A 22,205-nucleotide genomic window follows, 5' to 3' on the forward strand; every position below is an offset into this window, starting at 1 on the left:
GATGGATGTATGGAAGACTCGATTCGACTCCATACCGTAAAGCTTAAAAGGAAACGAACATGTTTTTTCTGTCATTTCACATCTTTTATTACATGTTAACATTCCGTCTGCCATAAAGCCGCGTGTGTGCGTGCGTGTGTGCGCCGTGCGCCGTCGTGTGCGCGCGCAGCTCGCCCGGTGTGGGGAAGGAACGCGGGCACCACAGGCATTTGTGGGGCTTGTTCTGAAAAAGCAAATATTACTATACAACCTGTTTTTATTGAATTCCGTTAATTTTAAGGGAAGATTCTTTAGATCAAAAACAATTAATTTCTCTAAGAAACTAGCGTCTTAACTCTTACGCTTATCGAGTATTAAAAAAATAAAGATAATTACTGAATACGTATGTGACAGCCTTTACCAATTCCTAATGTTATTTGTTTTGACATTTACCGTCAATCACTTGACACTAGCTTGAATGTTATTCTTAAGGGTCTCTCACACTAATAAATTCATTTATTATGTATGAAAATGATGAAATTAAAAAAAAATGTCAAGTGATTGACGGCACATGTCAAAACAAATAACATTAGGACACTGAAATAGGAAACCTACGTCCATGCATTAGGAGTTGGTAAAGGCTGTCACACACATGTTTAGTAATTATCTTTTTTTTTTATGTGATAGGAGGCAAACGAGCAGACAGGTCGCCTGATGGTAAGCGATCACCGCTGCCCATGGACACCCGAAACACCAGAGGTGTTGGAGGTGCGTTGCCGGCCTATTTTTTTAATAACTCGATAACCGTAAGAGTTAAGACGCTAGTTTCTTAGAGAAATTAATTATATTTGATTTAAAGAATCTTCCCTTAAGTTAACGGAATTCAATAAAAAAACAGGTTGTAGATAGACAGTGTAGACGGTTAAACCAAATCTTGGCACTCAAAAAAGGCGGCAAATTTGAAATTATGTACGGCTCACCGGCCAATTTTATTGCAATTGCCTTTATAAAACGCGTACCTTCCTAAACCTTGACGTTGGCGAAATCATTGACGAGCTATAGCACTAATGATAAAAATTGATTAAAAATGGATTAAAGGAACCTAGGTGTACTTCCCAATAAAAAAAATAATTTCGCGCCTTTTTTTAGTGCCAAGATTTGTTGACCGTCTATTATGTTCATCGACGAAGAGGGAGGGTGAACCAAACAACGATAGATGGATTGAAAGCAGGGCTGTCTTTACCCCTGGTGGCTGGTGGCACGTTTCTTTCTTAGTTATAGGGGTAGATATAGGGGTGTTATAAGTTTGACGTGTCTGTCTGTGAGTGTGTCTGTCTGTGGCATCGTAGCTCCCGAACGGAAAAACCGATTTGGATTTAGTTTTTTTTGTCTGAAAGCTGAGTAATAGATACTATACGGAGTTATATAGGTCTTTGTTTAAACTAAGGTGTGACTCACACACACACGACGTAAGTGCGTTTTCACATTATCCGATCCGATATCAGATGTAGTACCGATATCCATACATTTAAGCCGCCATTTTTTATTTTTGTCTTTGAAATCCTTCCGACATCCGATATCGGATCGGATAAAGTGAAAACGCACTAAGACTATTAAATTACACTCAAGCGACGCGGCGCAGGCATGCATCAAGCGTCCGTACCACGTCTTACGTTGCTTGTGTGTGGTTCACGCCTAACACGTATTTCACCTTAGTGTGTGTCATACGATGGTAGTACAGGTTCGAGCTGGCGGTGAAGCACTTCCCGCACTCCGGACACTTGTGGGGCTTCTCACCTGTAAATAACAATTTTACTTTCCCATCACCCATTCCGAAAGGGTAGGTACTTTTCTTCTCTGTTAGGAGGGAGCAAAGTGGCACTTTTCTGTTTAAGTTGCCAGTATAATAAAATAACGCACCGAAAAGAGTTTGCACGTGATATAATCTATAAAAAACTTGTTTCGATTATGCGCGTCATATTTCTAAACAGCAATAGCTCATATTTTAGAATTTCCTCTGTGATGTGAAAAGCAGTATACCTATGTGTCACATGGTAGCAAATTTATTTTCAGGTTCAGCGTTAACACGAAACCCTCACTACGCTTAGGATTATATTTTACAATCCCTTCGCTATGTTCAGGCAGGCAAGCATGGTCGCGCGATGAATGATAAAACATCAGGCCGTCACTGTCGCACCTACTAATAGTGCGATAAGAACGGCCTGTTGTTTTACCTATCATTTATCGCGCGACCATGGTTTCAATTACAGACGTGCACCTTCGTTTCATCCAGGATTCAATTTACGCCCTCCGTCCGTAGAAAGTATCTGTCACTGACGGCCCTATGGTATGATGGCCGTAGGCTGGACGACTGAGAGACGCGCAGTGTATATTGAATGCGAGGGCATTGCCGAGCCAGTGTAGATCATAGGTGTTAATTGCTGTTACACGGGGAACACAATTGCCAGCAATTCATAGACCATTGCCGCGTTTGTTCGATAAGCACCAACTAACTACGGAGCAAACGCGGCAATGCTATGTAAATTGGTTGGAATTGTCTTTCCCGTGTAAGAGCACCTTATAGATGAAAAAACTTAAAGTCACCTGTTGTATGTGTGAGTGACGTGTTCGAGTAGGCGTTTGTTTTGTTTGTGTTACTAATTTTAAATATGTGTTCTCTATTCGAACACGTCACTCACACATACAACAGATGACTTTCTTAAGTTTTTCACCTATAACGCATTGACAATAGATTATGCGTGCTCAGTTGTTTGTAAGCGCCTTGGCTGTTCCAAGCGCGGATCCAGCTTTGTGCCCAGGGGGGGGGGACGTGGTAAAGGACAGGCCTCAGGGGGGGGTCACGTGGTCTATTTGTATGGCCATCCTAGACTCCAGGGGGGGGGGCATGACCCCCATGACCCCCCCCCCCCCCCCCTCGATCCGCATGGGCTGTTCCGATATAGTCAATGGTGACTGTACACTTAAATCGGAATAATACTTGAATCACGTTATTTTATTCTCCTATTTTAGCATTAGATAGAAACTATTTTGACTCATTTGGGAGACAATGGTCAGAGATTTAGGGGTCAAAATATTTTACTGAAACAAGAGTAGTTGTAATAAAAATATATTATATCTATTTGGCACAAACAATATTATACTATTTTATGTCTCAAGTTTTAATAATGAATTGTACAGGCCTTCACATTATCTACAATTAGATAATATTGAAAATTCAACAATTGAAATTATGTGATCGATGATCAAACTTTTAATGTTACAATTAGCTTATTTAATCTAGAAAATTCTAATTCATTAAATAAAACTCTACACCATGTTTTTATATTGTTTTCAGTTAAGAGCGCTATGACAAAAAAAGGCGATATATTGTAAAATGCACAATATTTATCGACAAAATTGTACACTTTACTCATACTAAAAGACAGTGAAAGTACTTGTTTCAGTTAGAACATCTTATTAACTGTCGGTTAAATAAAAAACATATGAAAAAAAAAGCTTTTTCAATTAGTAATGATTGTTTTTCTGATGCTCGTTTAGGAAAAACCGCGTGAAGCACAGAATTCGGAGCTCTTATTATGTACAATTTGATAAGATCACTCTCATAAATGAGGTAAATTTAAGTTCCAAATATCTTGTACTTAAGGCCCATTAAACAATATTTATCATTTAATCCTTTGAAATTGAGAAATTGAAAGTAAAACGAACTCAATTTTGTCTTGAAAATACATCGAAACAAGTGATCATTTCTCCGAAAATCTACATGTTATCGAAGTTATTTTAGTATATAAATAATCTGCACAATGTGCTTAAACTGCTGTTATCCATTTGTCGTTATAATATTTTATCATGATTTTTTGCCAATTTTTTGAAAACTAGCCTTCCTGTCGCTATTTTACCGGCGACGGACGCCTGCGATTTCAGTGCCGCGCCGGAGCTCGAGGAGGTAAGACGTATGTCGCTTTGGTCTCCGAGTTTTCATCGCAAACGTCGAGAATATTTATTGTTGTGTGGGTCGGACGCCTTGTTTCTACACGGGCTATCCTCGCATTGTGTGTGTGTAAACAGCGACCAACGAATTTGATCCTAGATCCGTAAATATTTGCTTTTGTAATACTTTGTTATGTTTAAATGTTAAAGTATTATGTAAGCCCACCTCTTGGGCCTCGTGCTGGGGATCTCAGGTGTTGTTCACAATACAAACTCGTTGATCTTCTCACAGGTTTTAATTAATAAAACGATAATTGTTTTACAACAGAGCTTCCCGCTTACGATAATAATGACAGAGCTAAAAATAGAACTTGGCCACAGATAACATATGAATGCCTTTCCCGCCAAAATAGCGGCTTTACACGAACTATCATTATTGTTAGGTTGGTATGATTGATCAATCATACAATTTTATGGCCAATGAGATTATGATTAAGGTGTTACAAATCAAACCCAGGTTCTATACAGAATAAAGACGGACCAGAGAAATACGGAAAATATAAAAGCTAACACTCGGCTAATCCTGACATGAAACGCGACTCTGCGTTTCCAGGGTATTAAATAGAAACACAACATCTACATTATACATAGTAAGTACTTAACAAGAAATGGATCACTTTTTTTTTTTACTTACTTAATTGACTACATACTACATCGCTCCAGGCATGACTCCACTGCCTGCAACGACTCGCTCTTACAAACTACATCAATGCATGTGCCCACATACATTGACTCACTATTACTTATAAACTACATCATTGCAGCTATTCGCGTACAATGACTCACTGTTACTTATGGACTACATCATTGCAACTCTTCTACAATGACTCACTGTGTTCAGTGTATGTAACATTTTACATAACTCGCTCTTATTTTCATCATTACATTACTTCTGTAATGACTCACTGTTTTTTAAGTTTATGAAATAATCAAGTACTCTTTAGCATTCACTTAAACTTAAAAAGATAATAATTATAATTTCTTTATCACTAAATTCTCTGATTCATCACTACATGACTTATGTAATGATTCACTGTTTCAAATTTATCAAATACTCTTTATATATTCACTTAACCTTTTAAGTTACAACAATTCTAGTATACTTTTCACTATAAATTCTCTGGTTCATCACTACATTTGTGATAACTCTCTATGTATATGTAATATCAAATAATCAAATACTCTCAATTTCACTGTTATATGAACAACAGGCTTATGTATTACAATTACTGTTTTTACTAAATTCTCTGGGTCAGTCATCTTACTTTTATAATTGCTCACTCTTCCATATCAAATAAAAGTAATAAACATCCAAAAACAAATTCTTCAATATTCACTTCACTTAAACTTCTTTGTTACAAAAAATTATACCATACTTTTTATTTTAAATTTACTGGTTCACATTATTATATTTTTAACATTTTTCTCACTAGGTTAGTATCACAATTTGCTTGCTAACGACTACTTAAATATATAGCAATAATGAATTTGGTTCACCATCTGAACCTATTTATGACATTTTTCTCTAATCTATCACATTACTCAAAAGTAATAATTGAATAAAGTTATTAACAGTACAAATTACAACTTTTATATCAGTCTCATGTCTCATTATCACATATTTATATTTAAGTTACAATCTTTACAAAACTATTAACATTTTCACATGTATCATTTTTCTCTATTATTTGTCACATCTGTTATCAATCTCTGTATGTTAGTTTTATTTGCCTTCACTCTGAATCACTAGAAATTACGTCGTTACTAAATACTAACCAAGGGTGCAACTTATCTACCGCATAAGTTCCCTTGTACGCCTTAGTACCTTCTTTACGTGTGATAGGAGTATCTTCCACTTCGTATCGGTCGTTACCCAATACCTTACAAATTCTATACGGACCAGCACATTTTTGGACTAACTTTTTACTTTGTCCTGGTTCACCACGGGCTTCTCTCTCTACGCGTACTAAATCGCCTACTTTATAAATTTCAGGGTCTTTCCGGGACTTATCAAAGCGCTCTTTCTGCTGCCTTTGACTTTTCTCTATATTTTGGGTGACTTCTTCTCTTATCTTGTCGATATCTTGGGGCTGCTCAAACTCTGCCACTACCGTATTCATAACTCCATCTGAACACCCAGTAGGTCTCAAACTAAATAGCACTTCAGCAGGCGTGCGACCCGTCGTCTTATTAACAGTATTGTTTATTGCCCATTGGACTTGAGGTACAGCTAAATCCCACAAATTATCCGGTTTATCATGATTAACTGCTGTTAACGCGTCTACAATTGTTCTATTATACCTCTCTATTTGTCCATTCGCGCGAGGACTAGCGACGGCATTTAACACATGCTCCACGACACCTCTTTGTTTCAAAAACTCTGCAAATTCTTTACTAGTAAAGCTAGTTCCTCGGTCTGAGACAATTCGTCGTGGTACGGCATACAGATAAAAATATTCATTGAATACCTTTATGGTAGTACTGGTCTTAACGTCTTTCACCGCCTTAATGTAAATAAACTTAGTGAATGCGTCGATTATACAAAGAATGTAACAATTTTTGGATTTGCTCATGGGGAATGGGCCACAGTGGTCAGTATGTAAAGTATCGAACGGTTTATTCACCTTGGGTATCGGATGAAGATACCCTTCTTTAGGCCCAGCTGGTACCTTATTATGAGCACAGTTGAGACACGCCTTGCAATATTTCTTGATAAACCGTCTCATTTTTGGGAACCAATACACGCGATTAACCCTTTCAAACGTTTTGTCAAACCCAACATGTCCTAAATCATCGTGGTTCATACGAACTATTTGCCATCTTACTGTTTTTGGGACTACCCATTTAAGACTTATTTCTTCGTTCTTATTTATTATTCGGTATAAGCGTCCGTTTTTCAAAGTAAAATTTTTATGAACTTCGACAATATCTTTAGTATCTGGGTCGCTCAATATGTTTATTATACGTTGTAATTCCGAGTCCTGCTGTTGAACTGTCTGAAGCCATGCGTCATCATCAATTGATAAAATATCTACTATATCCGTAGTGTCTTGTGATAGTTGTGTTTCAGACTGTATTGGATTGCGCGATAAAGCGTCTACGTGTAGCATTTTAGTACCCTCCCTATGCTCTATAACCAGATCGTATTCTTGCATAAGGATATACCACCGCGCCACTCTCGGTATCAAATCACGTTTGGTCATAGTACTGCGAATGGCAATACAGTCTGTAATTACCTTAAAAGTCTTACCGAGTACATAAACTCTAAACCGTTCCAAAGCACAGACTACAGCGAGTGTTTCAAGTTCATAGGAATGTAACTTACTCTCATCAGGAGTCGTCTGGCGACTATAATACGAGATAGGTTGCAAACCAGCTGTAGGATGCTTTTGCATGAGTATGGCTCCAATTCCTAACTTACTAGCGTCTGTATGAATTTCTAATTCAGCATTTTGGTCATACAATGCTAATACTGGACGACTTGTCAACTTCTGTTTAAGCTCCGCAAATGCATTCATTTGTGATTCACCAAAATTCCATTCCGTGTCTTTTCTTGTAAGGGACGTCAATGGCCTGGCTATGACTGAAAAGTTTTTAATAAAGCGCCGGAAATAACTAGTTAGCCCAATGAATTGGCGAACCTCGTGTACATTTGTCGGTACTGGAAAGTCGTGTACAGCTTTGATTTTACCTAAACCCGGTCGTATTCCCTCTGAGCTAATCTCGTATCCCAGATAGTCAATACTGGTCTGAAAAAAATGGCACTTATTCAGATTCAAAGTGAGTTTAGCAGATCGTATCAATTGAAACACTTTTTCCAACTTATCTAAGCCTTCACTTATCGTCCTGGACGCAACTAGTAAGTCATCCATATAGGCCAAGGCCAAATTTTGACCAAAACCTCTCAGCATAGCATTAATGGTCCTCTGGAATACACTCGGGGCGTTCGCTAACCCGAACGGCATCCTATTAAACTCGTATAATCCGTCTGGGGTAACGAACGCTGTGAGATGTCTACTTTCTTCATCCACTGGGACTTGATAATACCCCGACGCTAAGTCGAGACTACAGAAATAGGCGTTACCTCCTAATCTGTCTAACTGGTCCTCGATTCGAGGTAGCGGGTATTTGTCCTTCAAAGTTTTCCTATTTAAGGCTCTGTAGTCGATACACAGACGTTTCTCGCCATTTTTCTTTTTCACCAATATTACAGGGCTTGAATAGGATGATGTACTTTCCCGTATAATGTCGTTTGATAACAGGTCTTCAATTATCTTTGACAACTGTTCACGTTCAAGTTGTGACATTCTGTATGGATTATGTACAACAGGTACATTGTCATTTAGAGTTATGTGCATTTCTGTTAAGTCAGTCCTGCCTAGCTCCTTTAGATTCAATGCGAAACAATCCCTATATTTTTCTAGTAAACGATAGAATGCACACTTATCAGTTTCTGTCAAGTCTGTACCTAATTTCACTTGGTCTGTTGGCAACGGCAGGTAATCTCCAGTTTGACTTGTGGTACACATGCCTACATATTCACTGGCGACTTCTTTATACCGATATCCTCTAGTGAGCAGCTCATCAACTTTAAAATTTAAAGTACTATTTGACAAGTTACTTATCATCACATACCCTTTACCTTTTTCAAATTGATATACTCCTGGAAGCACCATGTAGTCACATTTACCTACTTTTTGTCGATGACTATAATGTATGAACAGTCCACCTGTATAGTCACCTTCCACTTTGACATCCATTGGGGAGGTAGAATGTGGCAAGACAGTGTTATTGTTTTGACTGAATAACCGCAATTTTTCATTGCCTCCTACAACTTCAGGTTTTTGTAAAAATATCAACTCATCATTTGTTTTAAAGGCCATGACATGAGGCTGTTCAGTAAACGTCTGTCCGACTAATATAGGTGCTAACAAATACTGATCAGGTACAATCAGAATTTTTACCTCCCTCTCACATTGTCTATATCTAAAGTCACTGCTTTTCTGCCTAAAGGCTTCACTAGCGAATCTCCAAATCCCTTCAATAAAGGTAAGTCACTATGGTCCCAATCCATAAGCAATTTTTGAGCATTAGTTTCTCTCATCAAAGTGCAACGGCTACCAAAATCAACATATGCCTCACATTGTACCCCATTGACATAAATGGGTTTAAAATATTTGTCATTTCCATCTGAAGAGTTATCAAAATTATCAATGCACAATACTGTTTTTTCTATGTTTGAATTCTGCCTGTCTTTATCACTGCTACTACTTGCACCAGCCTTTTTACGACAGTCTTTTGTTTCAAGATTGTTTGTGTCATTTAAAGAAACTGTACGCAGATAATTTAGTAACTGTTCAGGTTTCTCAAACATACATGCACCGGCACTCATCCGGACAAATTTGTCATCAATGCCATGAATTACACATCCAACTGCCTTCAGGTCAGATATCTCACATTTATTAACTAGCGCCATTTTGTCATAATAATAATTTTCTAATGGCTGTCCAATTTTGCAACGAAGTTTTAACATATTTGTCAAAAGGTCCCCATAATTTTCATTAATTAGAAAAGCTGTTTTTAATTTTTCGGTCCATTCAGCCCATGTAAATAGCACTGACGGCAGACCTTGATACCACTTTTTGGCTAAGCCACTTAACTTTGGAATGGCATAATGACAAATTTGACGATCATCCCAACGATATATTTGTGCACATTCATTCACTTTAGTCAACCAGGTAAGTATAGTTTGGCTATTGTCACTAGGATCAAATTCAGGCACAACACTATGCGAGACTGGAAAATTATTAGAACCGAAGGAGAATGGTATTGGTGGTGTTCTGGTTTTATTTCGGTTTTATTTCGGTTTGACTCCCAGCTCCAATAATTTGGCGTTTCATTATAACTGTGTGAGCGAGAGTGAGACCGCTGACCATGGCGACGCTCTCTATTCTTACGTTTACGCTTGTGAGACCTATCATGTGACCTACTCATACTTCTATAGTATGACTCTGTACTAGTACTTGACTTCCTTTTACCTCTTCGACCCCGCTTTTTGCTTCTACTACGAGACCTTCCCATTTTACACGTTTACCGTTAGAGTTACACAATAGACATCAAGAAAACAATTAAAATTGAGTGTTAATGTGTAGTAATTCAGAGTGAAGCCCAAAGCAAACAATTATAATTAAACTGAAAGGTTCCAAAAATAATGAAATAAATCACTATATGACTATCTGTGATAAATGAACTAAAACAACAATTTTCTTATCCCTTGTAGCCAAATATTTTCAAAATTAAATTAAAACAGTCAATTCACCGACAAGATGCGCACTAAACACTATTAAACACTTGTTATTATTCACTGGCAATGTTTCAGCTATTGTAGTTACTGTAGGCACCCAGATTTCAAACAAAACAAAAAAAAATGCACTTGCCGACACTCCAAACACCATAAAACATGCTATTTTCAGTCTGTTGACGGCACAAAACAGACACCAATGTCGTATTATATGAGAAATAGCATGAAAACTCATTTAGGATAGTGTAAATATAGGTTAGTTTTCTTCAGTCAAACATCCCTTGATCATCTCAGAGTTCAGTTAGTAAAGCAGTTGCTCTGTTAATCGCCACAACACCGTGATATATAGATGCAAATAAATGGAATTTTCTGACCTTAAGATCCGATTTACGGCAATCTCTCACTTCACAGCTTGACGGGCGTTGGTTACCAGAAACAAGTTGCTCCGGTTCATCCCGGCTTCTGATTTGTAAGCCCACCTCTTGGGCCTCGTGCTGGGGATCTCAGGTGTTGTTCACAATACAAACTCGTTGATCTTCTCACAGGTTTTAATTAATAAAACGATAATTGTTTTACAACAGAGCTTCCCGCTTACGATAATAATGACAGAGCTAAAAATAGAACTTGGCCACAGATAACATATGAATGCCTTTCCCGCCAAAATAGCGGCTTTACACGAACTATCATTATTGTTAGGTTGGTATGATTGATCAATCATACAATTTTATGGCCAATGAGATTATGATTAAGGTGTTACAAATCAAACCCAGGTTCTATACAGAATAAAGACGGACCAGAGAAATACGGAAAATATAAAAGCTAACATTAATTTTCAAATCAGCACCTCCGGAAACCTATTTGACGACACCCATGACGACTTTTGTGTCAAAGTGGCAGTCAGCAATGTTAGATTCCACATTAGTCATTATTTTTGGAATCAGCACCCCCTAAAACCTATTTTACGACACCCATGATGACTTTTGTGTCAAAGTGGCAGTCAGCAATGTTAGATTCCACATTGGTCATTAATTTTGGAATCAGCACCCCCTAAAACCAATTTTACGACACCCATGACGACTTTTGTGTCAAAGTGACAGTCAGCAATGTCAGATTCCACATTGTTCATTAATTTTGGAATCAGCACCCCCGCAAACCTATTTGACGACACCCATGACGACTTTTGTGTCAAAGTGACAGTCAGCAATGTCAGATTCCACATTGGTCATTAATTTTGGAATCAGCACCCCTAAAACCTATTTTACGACACCCATGACGACTTTTGTGTCAAAGTGACAGTCAGCAATGTCAGATTCCACATTGTTCATTAATTTTGGAATCAGCACCCCCGCAAACCTATTTGACGACACCCATGACGACTTTTGTGTCAAAGTGACAGTCAGCAATGTCAGATTCCACATTGGCCATTAATTTTGGAATCAGCACCCCTAAAACCTATTTTACGACACCCATGACGACTTTTGTGTCAAAGTGACAGTCAGCAATGTCAGATTCCAAATCGGTCATTAATTTTTAAATCAGCACACCCGAAAACCTATACTCGTGGTATATGCACTTGAAATGTGAAAGTGAAAATGCTAGAATGACATGTAAACCACGAAGTTGTATAGTCATATTGTTCATTGGTATTGGTGACCACCATCTGGCTCCATCATCAGACCCTGAGCACCACCTTGAAGTAATTAGAATTGTATTTGTCTTATTTTATCATCATATTAATATAATTATACTTTACTCTAATACTTATCATATAACAAAAGCAAATATTTGGGATGGGATCTACTTTTATAATTATTACTTTAATTTTTTAAATAAATTTTAACATAATTGATATTATTTCGCGCTATATTCTCGTATTTTCGTACAAAATAATGTTTATTAGAAACCAAAAGTTTATATCGAGATAGTAGATTGTGGTTGTTATCAAAATTCCATAGAAAGGATCAAGATTGTTTTGTCCATTATTGTAGTGCGAGCGAGTGATAAGACGTGCTAGAAAGGGTCTGCATATTGGGCTCGCGCGGCGGGTAAAATACCTAATTTCGCCCGACGCCGAAATGTTATAACGCTCTTAAATTCGACACGCAGGTTCATCACCAGGAACCACCCTGTATATCGCTTTTCGTTAAATTCGAAAAAAAATTTTTTTCCCTTCCAAACATAATAAATGAATTAGTATGAGAGGACCTTAATTATAACATTAAAGTCAGTGTAAAGTGTCTGACGGCAAATGCCAAAACAAATAACATAAGGAAGTGGTAAGGGACTAAGGGATGCCACACACATGTTGAGTAATTAAATTATTTTTTTAAATAATTCGTTAACCGTAAGAGTTAGGATGCTAGTTTCTTAGAGAAATTAATTGTATGTGACCTAAAGAACCTGCCCTTAAAGTTAATGGAATTCAATAAAAACAGGGTGTACATAAATAAATAGTTTCCTAACAAAAATATTTAATTTTGATGAGAAGTAATTCTTTGTAGGCTTTGTTTCCTTAATAAAATAACAATGAATTCAAGTACTAAATTTGAAGCACAATAAAAGACAGGTCTGCAGACAACAAAATTACCAATAACACTGTTTTGCTTGTGTGCAAAACTTAAAATCTGTATTTGACCTTTTTATTAACATTTTAAGGTACATTTAACTAAACCAGTCTTAGAGCGAAATGTAAAGAAAATAGTAGACATAACAAATTACATGTAAATTACTATAATTATTGAGAAATTATACACAAACTTTGTATAGTGCAATGTGAAAATTGCACTATTTCTGCTAAACCAGACTTTTCATTGAGATTGGCAGAACTGGTAGGCATTGTTATGTTTATTACTTCCTTTTTTCGGATGGAGTTTAATGTTTCATTTGATATTTCAACTCTACTTTGAACTGAGTCGTCAATATTGTCTTCGGCCACAATTGTCGAATTTAACCCGCCATGGTCGATCAGAGTAGTCATGTCTGTTGTTTGTAATTTTGCCGACGTTCTGCGAAAGCAGTGTCCCGTATACAGTTCTGGATTGGGAAGTTGTAAATATGTAGCTATAGTTTTGCCAAGTGATCCCAACTTGTTTAAACCAACTTTTTGCTTTATGCATTTACCTCCTACATATTGTAAAAAAAAGTCAGGCAGTTCACATGGTTTAGGTCGTAGGTCTATGTATTTTTTACACACATCAAAGTAACTGCCTGTTACAGTGAAGGTGCGACCAGTCTTATTTCTATTTCGGACAGTTACAAAAAGAGCGGAATCAAAAAGCTTCACATCATCCTGTTGAAGTTTATAGAATTCTTGTCTGCGGCATGCTCCCATTATTCCAAATATCAGGGTTACCTGCAACAATGACATAGGTAGGTACCATTAAAAAAGTTAAGCAGAAGCATATATAAGTCAGTATTAGATAATTATTATTATTATTATTATTATTTCGTTTTAGACAGGCAGCTGATGCTGGTACGTCTAAATCATAGTTCACTTTGCACGATTTCACTACTTAGATAGTTTGGTAATATTCAGAAAAAATGTTTTTTTCAAAAAAACTTACCTTTTCTATTAGATATTGTTTGTCTGGTGCTTCATTTAAGAATTTTTCTATTTCTTCTGGTAAAAATGTCATTGATTTTTTCCCCTTATATCCTTCACATTTACGTTTTAAAAGAGATAGTAGTTTATCATACTTAGATATATCCACTTTATGTTTCATATTTATAGTTATTTTCAACATGGAATAGAATGTCCACAAAGATACAGGCTTAAATTTGGTAGATAAGTGTTCGAAATACAGCACTAATGTGTTTTCAGTTAATGATTTTGTGTTTTTCGTTGCTAACCAATCCATAAAATATTTGTAGGTCTTCTCATATTGTTTTCTTGATTTTTGCGGCAAATTATTGGTCACGGTCGCTGCGGCGTCTCGGATTTCTGCCAGTGTTTCGCTCATTTCCAAATCACTGTCGTTGTCGTCAGTACTCATTTTTACAAAAAACTTTATTTTCCGTCTTCACTTTTAGTTCGAAAGATTTCGAAAACAAATGACAAACTGACAAATGACATGAACATGAGAATTACATAGATTTATATATTGAAAGTCCATGTAAGAATGACATTTATTTACTTTTTCAATTCATAAACAATCTAGACTTAAATCGATATCTATTCTCAAATAGATTGTTATAATATGTATATTGTTAATATTCGAGTCAACGACGACTTACATAAGCACTAAAAAATTAAATTGCTTATCGGTTATCGCTGCTAAGCAATGCCTAAGCATAATATTATAGAGAGATATATGGATGGATATCGTCACTACTTTTAAAAAAACCGGCCAAGTGCGAGTCGGACTCGCCCACCGAGAGTTCCGTACAAACTTTCTTTCAAACTACCTGGTAAAAATAATCTCATATTTTCATATAACTCTAATAGTAGTTTATCATACTTAGATATATCCACTTTATGTTTCATATTTATAGTTATTTTCAACATGGAATAGAATGTCCACAAAGATACAGGCTTAAATTTGGTAGATAAGTGTTCGAAATACAGCACTAATGTGTTTTCAGTTAATGATTTTGTGTTTTTCGTTGCTAACCAATCCATAAAATATTTGTAGGTCTTCTCATATTGTTTTCTTGATTTTTGCGGCAAATTATTGGTCACGGTCGCTGCGGCGTCTCGGATTTCTGCCAGTGTTTCGCTCATTTCCAAATCACTGTCGTTGTCGTCAGTACTCATTTTTACAAAAAACTTTATTTTCCGTCTTCACTTTTAGTTCGAAAGATTTCGAAAACAAATGACAAATTGACAAATGACATGAACATGAGAATTACATAGATTTATATATTGAAAGTCCATGTAAGAATGACATTTATTTACTTTTTCAATTCATAAACAATCTAGACTTAAATCGATATCTATTCTCAAATAGATTGTTATAATATGTATATTGTTAATATTCGAGTCAACGACGACTTACATAAGCACTAAAAAATTAAATTGCTTATCGGTTATCGCTGCTAAGCAATGCCTAAGCATAATATTATAGAGAGATATATGGATGGATATCGTCACTACTTTTAAAAAAACCGGCCAAGTGCGAGTCGGACTCGCCCACCGAGAGTTCCGTACAAACTTTCTTTCAAACTACCTGGTAAAAATAATCTCATATTTTCATATAACTCTAATGAATTGACTAGAAGACAAAAGTATAGGCACTAATGAGTATTATAGTGTATAGCGCCATCTCCCGGTCAATTTGCTAACTAATTTGCGCGACCTGGTTTTTCAGGGATAATTCTTTATAATGTTAACCGATTTAAACAGTTTTTACTTTATTAGACAGAAGATGGTTTACGTAACATCTCGTATTAATTTGAAGTACGATATACATCCGCAAGGGTGGGTAAATTGAAAGTAAAAATCTGAAAAGTTTTTTGTGAATTAAAAAAAAGTATTCAAAATACAAACACGATTATATTTTTCCTGTAATATATAGCATAAAACCAATGTTTACTAAAATTTTCATAATTTTTCGTTGGTAAACTTCGGAGATAAGGGGGGGGAACGGTATTTTTTTTACATTTTCCTTCAAAATTCTTTTTTTTTTCCACAACAAAAAAATTATAAAAAATAGCTTATTTACGTTCAATTTGAGCTCTTTCCAACGATGCCCCACTTGACCTAGTAACTTGAAATTTACAGTTTGCCCCCCTTTCATTTTGGCCATTTTCTACAATTAAAATTAATATATTTAAAAAAATTATACTTTCTATTTGTAGAGGTTTACAATGTTCACAACTATTCCAAATTTCAAGTTGATAGCATTAGTAGTTCTCGAGATATTTAGGAATGTGACAGACGGACAGACAGACGGACAGAGTCGCACCATAAGGGTTCCTGTTGTACCTTTTTGGTACGGAACCCTAAAAATCTCGTACCTCACGCTGTTCCTCAAAGTTAAAACGCAGTAAGTCTATATGCATTCCATACATACTTACTACAATTTTCTTTTCAATGACAGGCCAAGATACAAGTTTTTAGGGTTCCGTAGTCAACTAGGAACCCTTATAGTTTCGCCATGTCTGTCTGTCCGTCCGTCCGTCCGTCCGTCCGTCCGTCCGTCCGTCCGTCCGTCCGTCCGTCCGTCCGTCCGCGGATAATCTCAGTAACCGTTAGCACTAGAAAGCTGAAATTTGGTACCAATATGTGTATCAATCACGCCGACAAAGTGCAAAAATAAAAAATGGAAAAAAATGTTTTATTAGGGTACCCCCCCTACATGTAAAGTGGGGGCTGATTTTTTTTTCATTCCAACCCCAACGAGTGATACATTGTTGGATAGGTATTCAAAAATGAATAAGGGTTTACTAAGATGGTTTTTTGATAATATTAATATTTTTGGAAATAATCGCTCCTAAAGGAAAAAAAAGTGCGCCCCCCCCTCTAACTTTTGAACCATATGTTTAAAAAATATGTAAAAAATCACGAAAGTAGAACTTTATAAAGACATTCTAGGAAAATTATTTTGAACTTTATAGGTTCAGTAGTTTTTGAGAAAAATACGGAAAACTACGGAACCCTACACTGAGCGTGGCCCGACACGCTCTTAGCCGGTTTTTTTTTAAAAGTAGTGACGATATGATATGGAAGTCGATAAATATAATCATCTTAGGAATGATAAGCGACCGGTCTGGCCTAGCGCGTAGTGACCCTGCCTGCTACGCCGCGGTCCCGGGTTCGAATTCCGGTAAGGGCATTTATTTGTGTGATGAAACAGAATATATTTGTTCCTGAGTCATGGATGTTTTCTATGTATATAAGTATTTGTATATTATGTATATCGTTGTGTGAGTACCTGCAACACAAGCCTTCTTGAGCTTACTGTGGGACTCAGTCAATCTGTGTAAGAATGTCCTAATCACTAGTATATTCAACTAGAATTCCCAAATCCTTTCTATTTTAACAGTTTCGCTCCTGTAGCGTCTTAAATATTAGTGTATGGTCTGACTGGACTCTCGGAGCGTTTGGTTCGGCGATGCGAGCGTGCGTCCAGCCTACGTAGCGTCGACTCAGGACACGTGTATGAGCTTCAGTTGTTTGACATGCACGCCGCACGCCCCGCCTGCTGCACGTCCAATATAAGCGTGCACTTAGGCCTTCACCACCGCTGGGCGAATAACTATAAACATCGCCGTGTCTCTTTTATTTACACGGAAGTGCTTATCTTTTGTTCGTTTTTATAGCCGGTAGCTCATATAGCTTACTAGCTCGCGGTAGGACCAGTGCCTTATGTTACCTGTGTGTATTCGGCGGTGAGTGTTGAGCGAGCTCGACGTGCTGAACCCTTTGTTGCACACGTTGCAGATGTGAGGCTTCTCGCCTACAACAAACACAAATACAATACAATACCTTTGGCAATCCATATGGCGCCATATTTAGGAATTGAGCTCATTACGCAACTAAGGTCAGTGCGGGCAAGACCGGCATAGTTTATTTGAATTAAAGTTTGAGTGGATAAAACTCTATAATTAATGTAGTCTGGCGTTATGCGCATGGTCCTATGGGATAGCAAATATTATATTTTACAAAGCTTTTACAACATTTTGGTGAATTAAGGTACTTCTAAGTGATAAAAATCACATTTTTTAAGGCTCGGCGGGTTGACCGTCCTCCCGCGATGTGTACAGAAAGCAGAGATGTTAACTATTTGAAATAAAAGCATTTCAAATAGAAATACAAAATACCTATTTTGTATTTGGTATTTTAAATACTTTTATCGAAAACTATTTTGTATTTTATTTGAAATACTTTTTAGTGCAATTATTTTGCATTTTCTACCACTTCAAAATACAAAATGCTTTTTGTCACTTTTTGACGTAACATAGATGGTACCGAGCGCGTATTATATTTTTTCTTTGTCTGCCTAAGCTATGTACTGACACGTTCGGAAGCGCTTAATTTAATGTTTTACAAAAACACACTTGTTTTCAGTACTGCCAACATAGTGGTTAATTAATATTCAATAAATATTTAGTAAGCGATTTGTTGCAAGATCCCAGACCCAGCACCCTGACCGTGAACATTGAAAAATCGAGGAAAATCCATATGATTCGTATACCTAATGACTTTAGGCAATTCTATTTAGTGCAGCTGTAATGTATTATGCTTAATTAATATTACTATTATTTTAGGAATTTTGTTTCATATTTCATACATATTGCGATATAACTCTTTTCATTCGATTTTTTTAATATTAGGTAAAAGATATCATGGAGACAGTCCATTTTTGGCTTCACTTTTTAACGTGTTAATTTTATAGAGCCAGGTTTCTGGGCTCTCTGGTGATTCTGTGTTTTAAACACATCTTTAAAATAAAAGTTTTACCTTATGTCAAAAAAGTATTTTATTTGAATAAAGGTATTTTGAAAATACCTATTTTGTATTTTGTATTTCAAATACCTTTTTGTAAAACTATTTTGTATTTTTATTTGAAATAGGTAAAAAACCAAAGTATTTGCATTTTGTATTTAAATACATTGCACTACCTATTTTTTAACATCTCTGACAGAAAGACCGTCTAGTGCTTGTTGTCGCGTAATTTCATATGAGACTAGGTTCCAAAATCATGATCATTGTTATTTTACGTAATAACAGAGCAGAATGTGCTAGATAATTAATAAAATAACGTTGAAATTTTGAACATATAAGCATTTTTCTATTTATAAGGCAAGACCGGCATATGTCCTCTAGATGGGGTTCATAACCTTTTCTTTTCAGGTCCAGATATTGCATAATACTGTTTTTCCAACGAACACCTGCGAATCCAATTTAGTCACGATAATTGACCCATGACACCCTGACCCATGACCCGTTGACTCATGACAACTTTTATGTCAAAGTGACAGTCAGCAATGTCAGATTTCCAATTGGTCATTAATTTTGAAGTCAGCACCCCCAAAACCCTATTTGACGACAACTTTTGACGACTTTTGTGTCAAGTGACAGGCAGCAATGTCAGATTGCAGATTGGTTATTGATTTTGGAATCAGCACCCCCGAGAACCTTTTTAACCACACCCATGACCACTTTTATGTCAAAGTGACAGTCAGCAATGTCAGATTTCCAATTGGTCATTAATTTTGAAGTCAGCACCCCCAAAAACCTATTTGACGACACCCATGACGACTTTTGTATCAAGTGACAGTCAGCAATGTCAGATTTCTAATTGGTCATTAATTTTGAAGTCAGCACCCCCACAAACCTATTTGACCACACCTATGACCACTTTTATGTCAAAGTGACAGTCAGCAATGTCAATTAACGGTCGGGTAGCCGTAAAATACTCGGTCAAAACCGTTTTATACGGTCCCTGTTGGGTAATGCTGATCATAAAAATAATGACCAACTCGAAACCCTACTCTCTTTGGAAATATTTGTCGTCGCATGTTGCACAATCTACATAATTATACTTAAACAAAAATAATAAAAAACGGGTAGAACTTACGATAATTCTACCAACTTAAATACGATGATGAATAATGCAGTGTAGGCTTACTTCTCTTCACCTCTTATCATTTTTCACAACTATGTCACATATATTTTTTTTTACTTAATACTTTCGAATGATTTTTGTAACACCATACGAATCATTATCAAAACTGTATTTCGAAGTTAAAATCAAAAATGGTACAACTATCATAAGCCAAAAACGTACTTATATATTGATATTGTTTACACTCGACTTATTTCCAATAAAGCCTAAAAAAGGTTGGCAACTCCTTGTTTATCATATGCCGGTCTTGCCTTTCTCTTTTATGCCGGACTTTCTGAGTAGGCACAATTTTTAAGTTACATATTTCAGAACATAAAACTAAAAATTGAGCGCGTTTTCAGTAGATTAATAGTACTACTTAGTCAGAAAGAACGGTTATTAAATGACTACGTTACATACACAATATACAAATATTCCGACTGCTTCTATTTTATTTTAATTTTTTGCGGAACCATGTTGAACTCGATGTTCGAGTTCGAAACACGAATCAAGTTTTATGTTAACTAGTGTTCGTCCTAGAGATAGGTATTGAAGACCAATGGATTAAGGATAAAAAACTGGTATACCTCCGGAGGTGTGAGAGGCGTAGATATATAAACACAAAAGTTATAGTCAATAGACGGTCTTTCCGGGTAGACGGTCTTCTCCACACTGACCTTATGTCAAAAATTGGAATGTCCATTATATTGTAAAATGCACGTGCGAAAAGGGAGCTCGTAGCTCGTGTCGATTTAACGCATCTATCTTTTTAGGGTTCCGTAGTCAACTAGGAACCCTTATAGTTTCGCCATGTCTGTCTGTCCGTCCGTCCGTCCGTCCGCGGACAATCTCAGTGACCGTTAGCACTAGAAAGCTAAAATTTGGTACCAATATATCAATCACGCTGACAAAGTGGTAAAATAAAAAGTGAAAAAAAAAAAATGTTTTGTTAGGGTACCTCCCCTACATGTAAAGTGGGGACTGATTTTTTTAAAAATTCCAATCCCAACGTGTGATATATTGTTGGATAGGTATTTAAAAATGAATAAGGGTTTAATAAAATCGTTTTTTGATAATACTAATATTTTCGGAAATAATCGCTCCTAAAGGAAAAAATTGTGTCCCCCCCTCTAACTTTTGAACCGTATGTTTAAAATAAATTAAAAAAATCACAAAAGTAGAATTTTATAAAGACTTTCTAGGAAAATTGATTTCAATTTGATAAGTTTAGTAGTTTTTGAGAAAAATACGGAAAACTACGGAACCCTACACTGAGCGTGGCCCGACACGCTCTTGGCCGGTTGTTAAATTTTGCGCCGTCATCATTACTTGCAAAAACTAAGAAGACTATCGGAATGCGTTAGGTATCATATGTTTCTTGAGCACCTAGAATCCATCAAAAGTCTTCAAACATATATGACACGGAAACAACCTGACTATAGTTGCACATCCATACTACAAAGAAGAATGTGTGTGTGTCTGTTCTGTTTGTTGGTTCGTCTTTTACGGCGAAACAGAGCGACGAATTGACGTGATTTTTTTAAGTGGAGATAGTTGAAGGGATGGATAGTGACGTAGGCTACTTTTTATCTTTAATCCCCCACTTCTCTAAAATGGGGGTGGAAGTTTTTCGAATTTAACGCTAGGTAGCGAAGCCGCGGGCAAAAGCTAGTAATTTATAAAAGTAAGTACCAGCTGACCGAAGATCGAGTTTAAAGGTTTTGTAATTTAAAGTTTAAAGGTTTTGGGTCAGGTCTTGAAGAGATAAGCGAAATACTACATCGTGCTCTTGTCACTACGACAGGCATAATACTGTATAATACACCTACCAGTATGCGTCCTCATATGCCTCTTGAGCAGCGATGGTCTATCAAACGTCTTCAGACAGACATGGCACGGCAGCACGCTCTTACCCCGACCGGGGTTCTTGTACTGACTCTCATACAGTTTAACCAGCTGACTGTTAAAGCCGGCGAGGAAGGCCAGATCTAAGCTGAAGGGCTTGATCGCTTTGGTTGAGAGATCCAGTGGCTCCGTTTGGGTAAGGTTTTGTAAGTCCATCGTGGTTTATGTTTCGTACAGAAGTATTTATTTAATTACTGCTGTTTCATTTGTATTATTTTGTTTTGTGTCACAAACCATGTAAGTACTTAACTATTTAGAATGTATCTAAGTATTGTAAGTATGTATCTTTTAATGGTTAAGACATAAGAAAGAGATGTTTTAAAGGACAAGGCTTTTAGCAAAATTTTTCTTAAGACGTCGCTCTTTCACGACGTTTAAATTCACTCTTTAAAAGAGAATTAGCAACTGCAGAAAACTGACTAAGTACTTTCAACACAGTTTCCTTAAAAACTGAAGATAATGAC

General features: G+C 36.5%; 2 protein-coding genes across 2 annotated transcripts; both read right to left on the minus strand.

Annotated features, from left to right (window-relative positions):
- Positions 1–23: 23 nt before the first annotated feature.
- On the minus strand, positions 24–21,897 carry LOC125225988 (zinc finger protein 239-like). Its single transcript, XM_048129803.1, has 4 exons — positions 21,666–21,897; positions 17,602–17,685; positions 1,691–1,776; positions 24–223 (listed from the first exon to the last, which is right to left on the minus strand). Exons 1-4 carry the CDS (start codon positions 21,895–21,897, stop codon positions 89–91), a joined length of 537 nt encoding a protein of 178 aa, XP_047985760.1. The 3' UTR covers positions 24–88.
- Positions 12,647–14,330, minus strand: LOC125226633. The gene is made up of 2 exons (XM_048130668.1): positions 13,852–14,330; positions 12,647–13,640 (listed from the first exon to the last, which is right to left on the minus strand). Exons 1-2 carry the CDS (start codon positions 14,278–14,280, stop codon positions 13,023–13,025), a joined length of 1,047 nt encoding a protein of 348 aa, XP_047986625.1. The 5' UTR covers positions 14,281–14,330; the 3' UTR covers positions 12,647–13,022.
- Positions 21,898–22,205: the final 308 nt, after the last annotated feature.

Source organism: Leguminivora glycinivorella, chromosome 5 (assembly GCF_023078275.1).
Source record: "Leguminivora glycinivorella isolate SPB_JAAS2020 chromosome 5, LegGlyc_1.1, whole genome shotgun sequence".
In the NCBI taxonomy this organism is placed as follows: Eukaryota; Metazoa; Arthropoda; class Insecta; order Lepidoptera; family Tortricidae; genus Leguminivora; species Leguminivora glycinivorella.

What these genes read in the sequence shown, in the direction of transcription:
- LOC125226633 (XM_048130668.1), bottom strand. Translation starts at nt 14,280, where the DNA reads ATGAGTACTGACGACAACGACAGTGATTTGGAAATGAGCGAAACACTG. An exon ending in AACAATATCTAATAGAAAAG is followed by an intron (nt 13,641 to 13,851) that starts GTAAGTTTTTTT and finishes TCATTGTTGCAG; the next exon opens with GTAACCCTGATATTTGGAAT.
- LOC125225988 (XM_048129803.1), bottom strand. Translation starts at nt 21,897, where the DNA reads ATGGACTTACAAAACCTTACCCAAACGGAGCCACTGGATCTCTCAACC. An exon ending in TCACCGCCGAATACACACAG is followed by an intron (nt 1,777 to 17,601) that starts GTAACATAAGGC and finishes TGTTATTTACAG; the next exon opens with GTGAGAAGCCCCACAAGTGT. An exon ending in ATCGTATGACACACACTAAG is followed by an intron (nt 224 to 1,690) that starts GTGAAATACGTG and finishes TTGCTTTTTCAG; the next exon opens with AACAAGCCCCACAAATGCCT.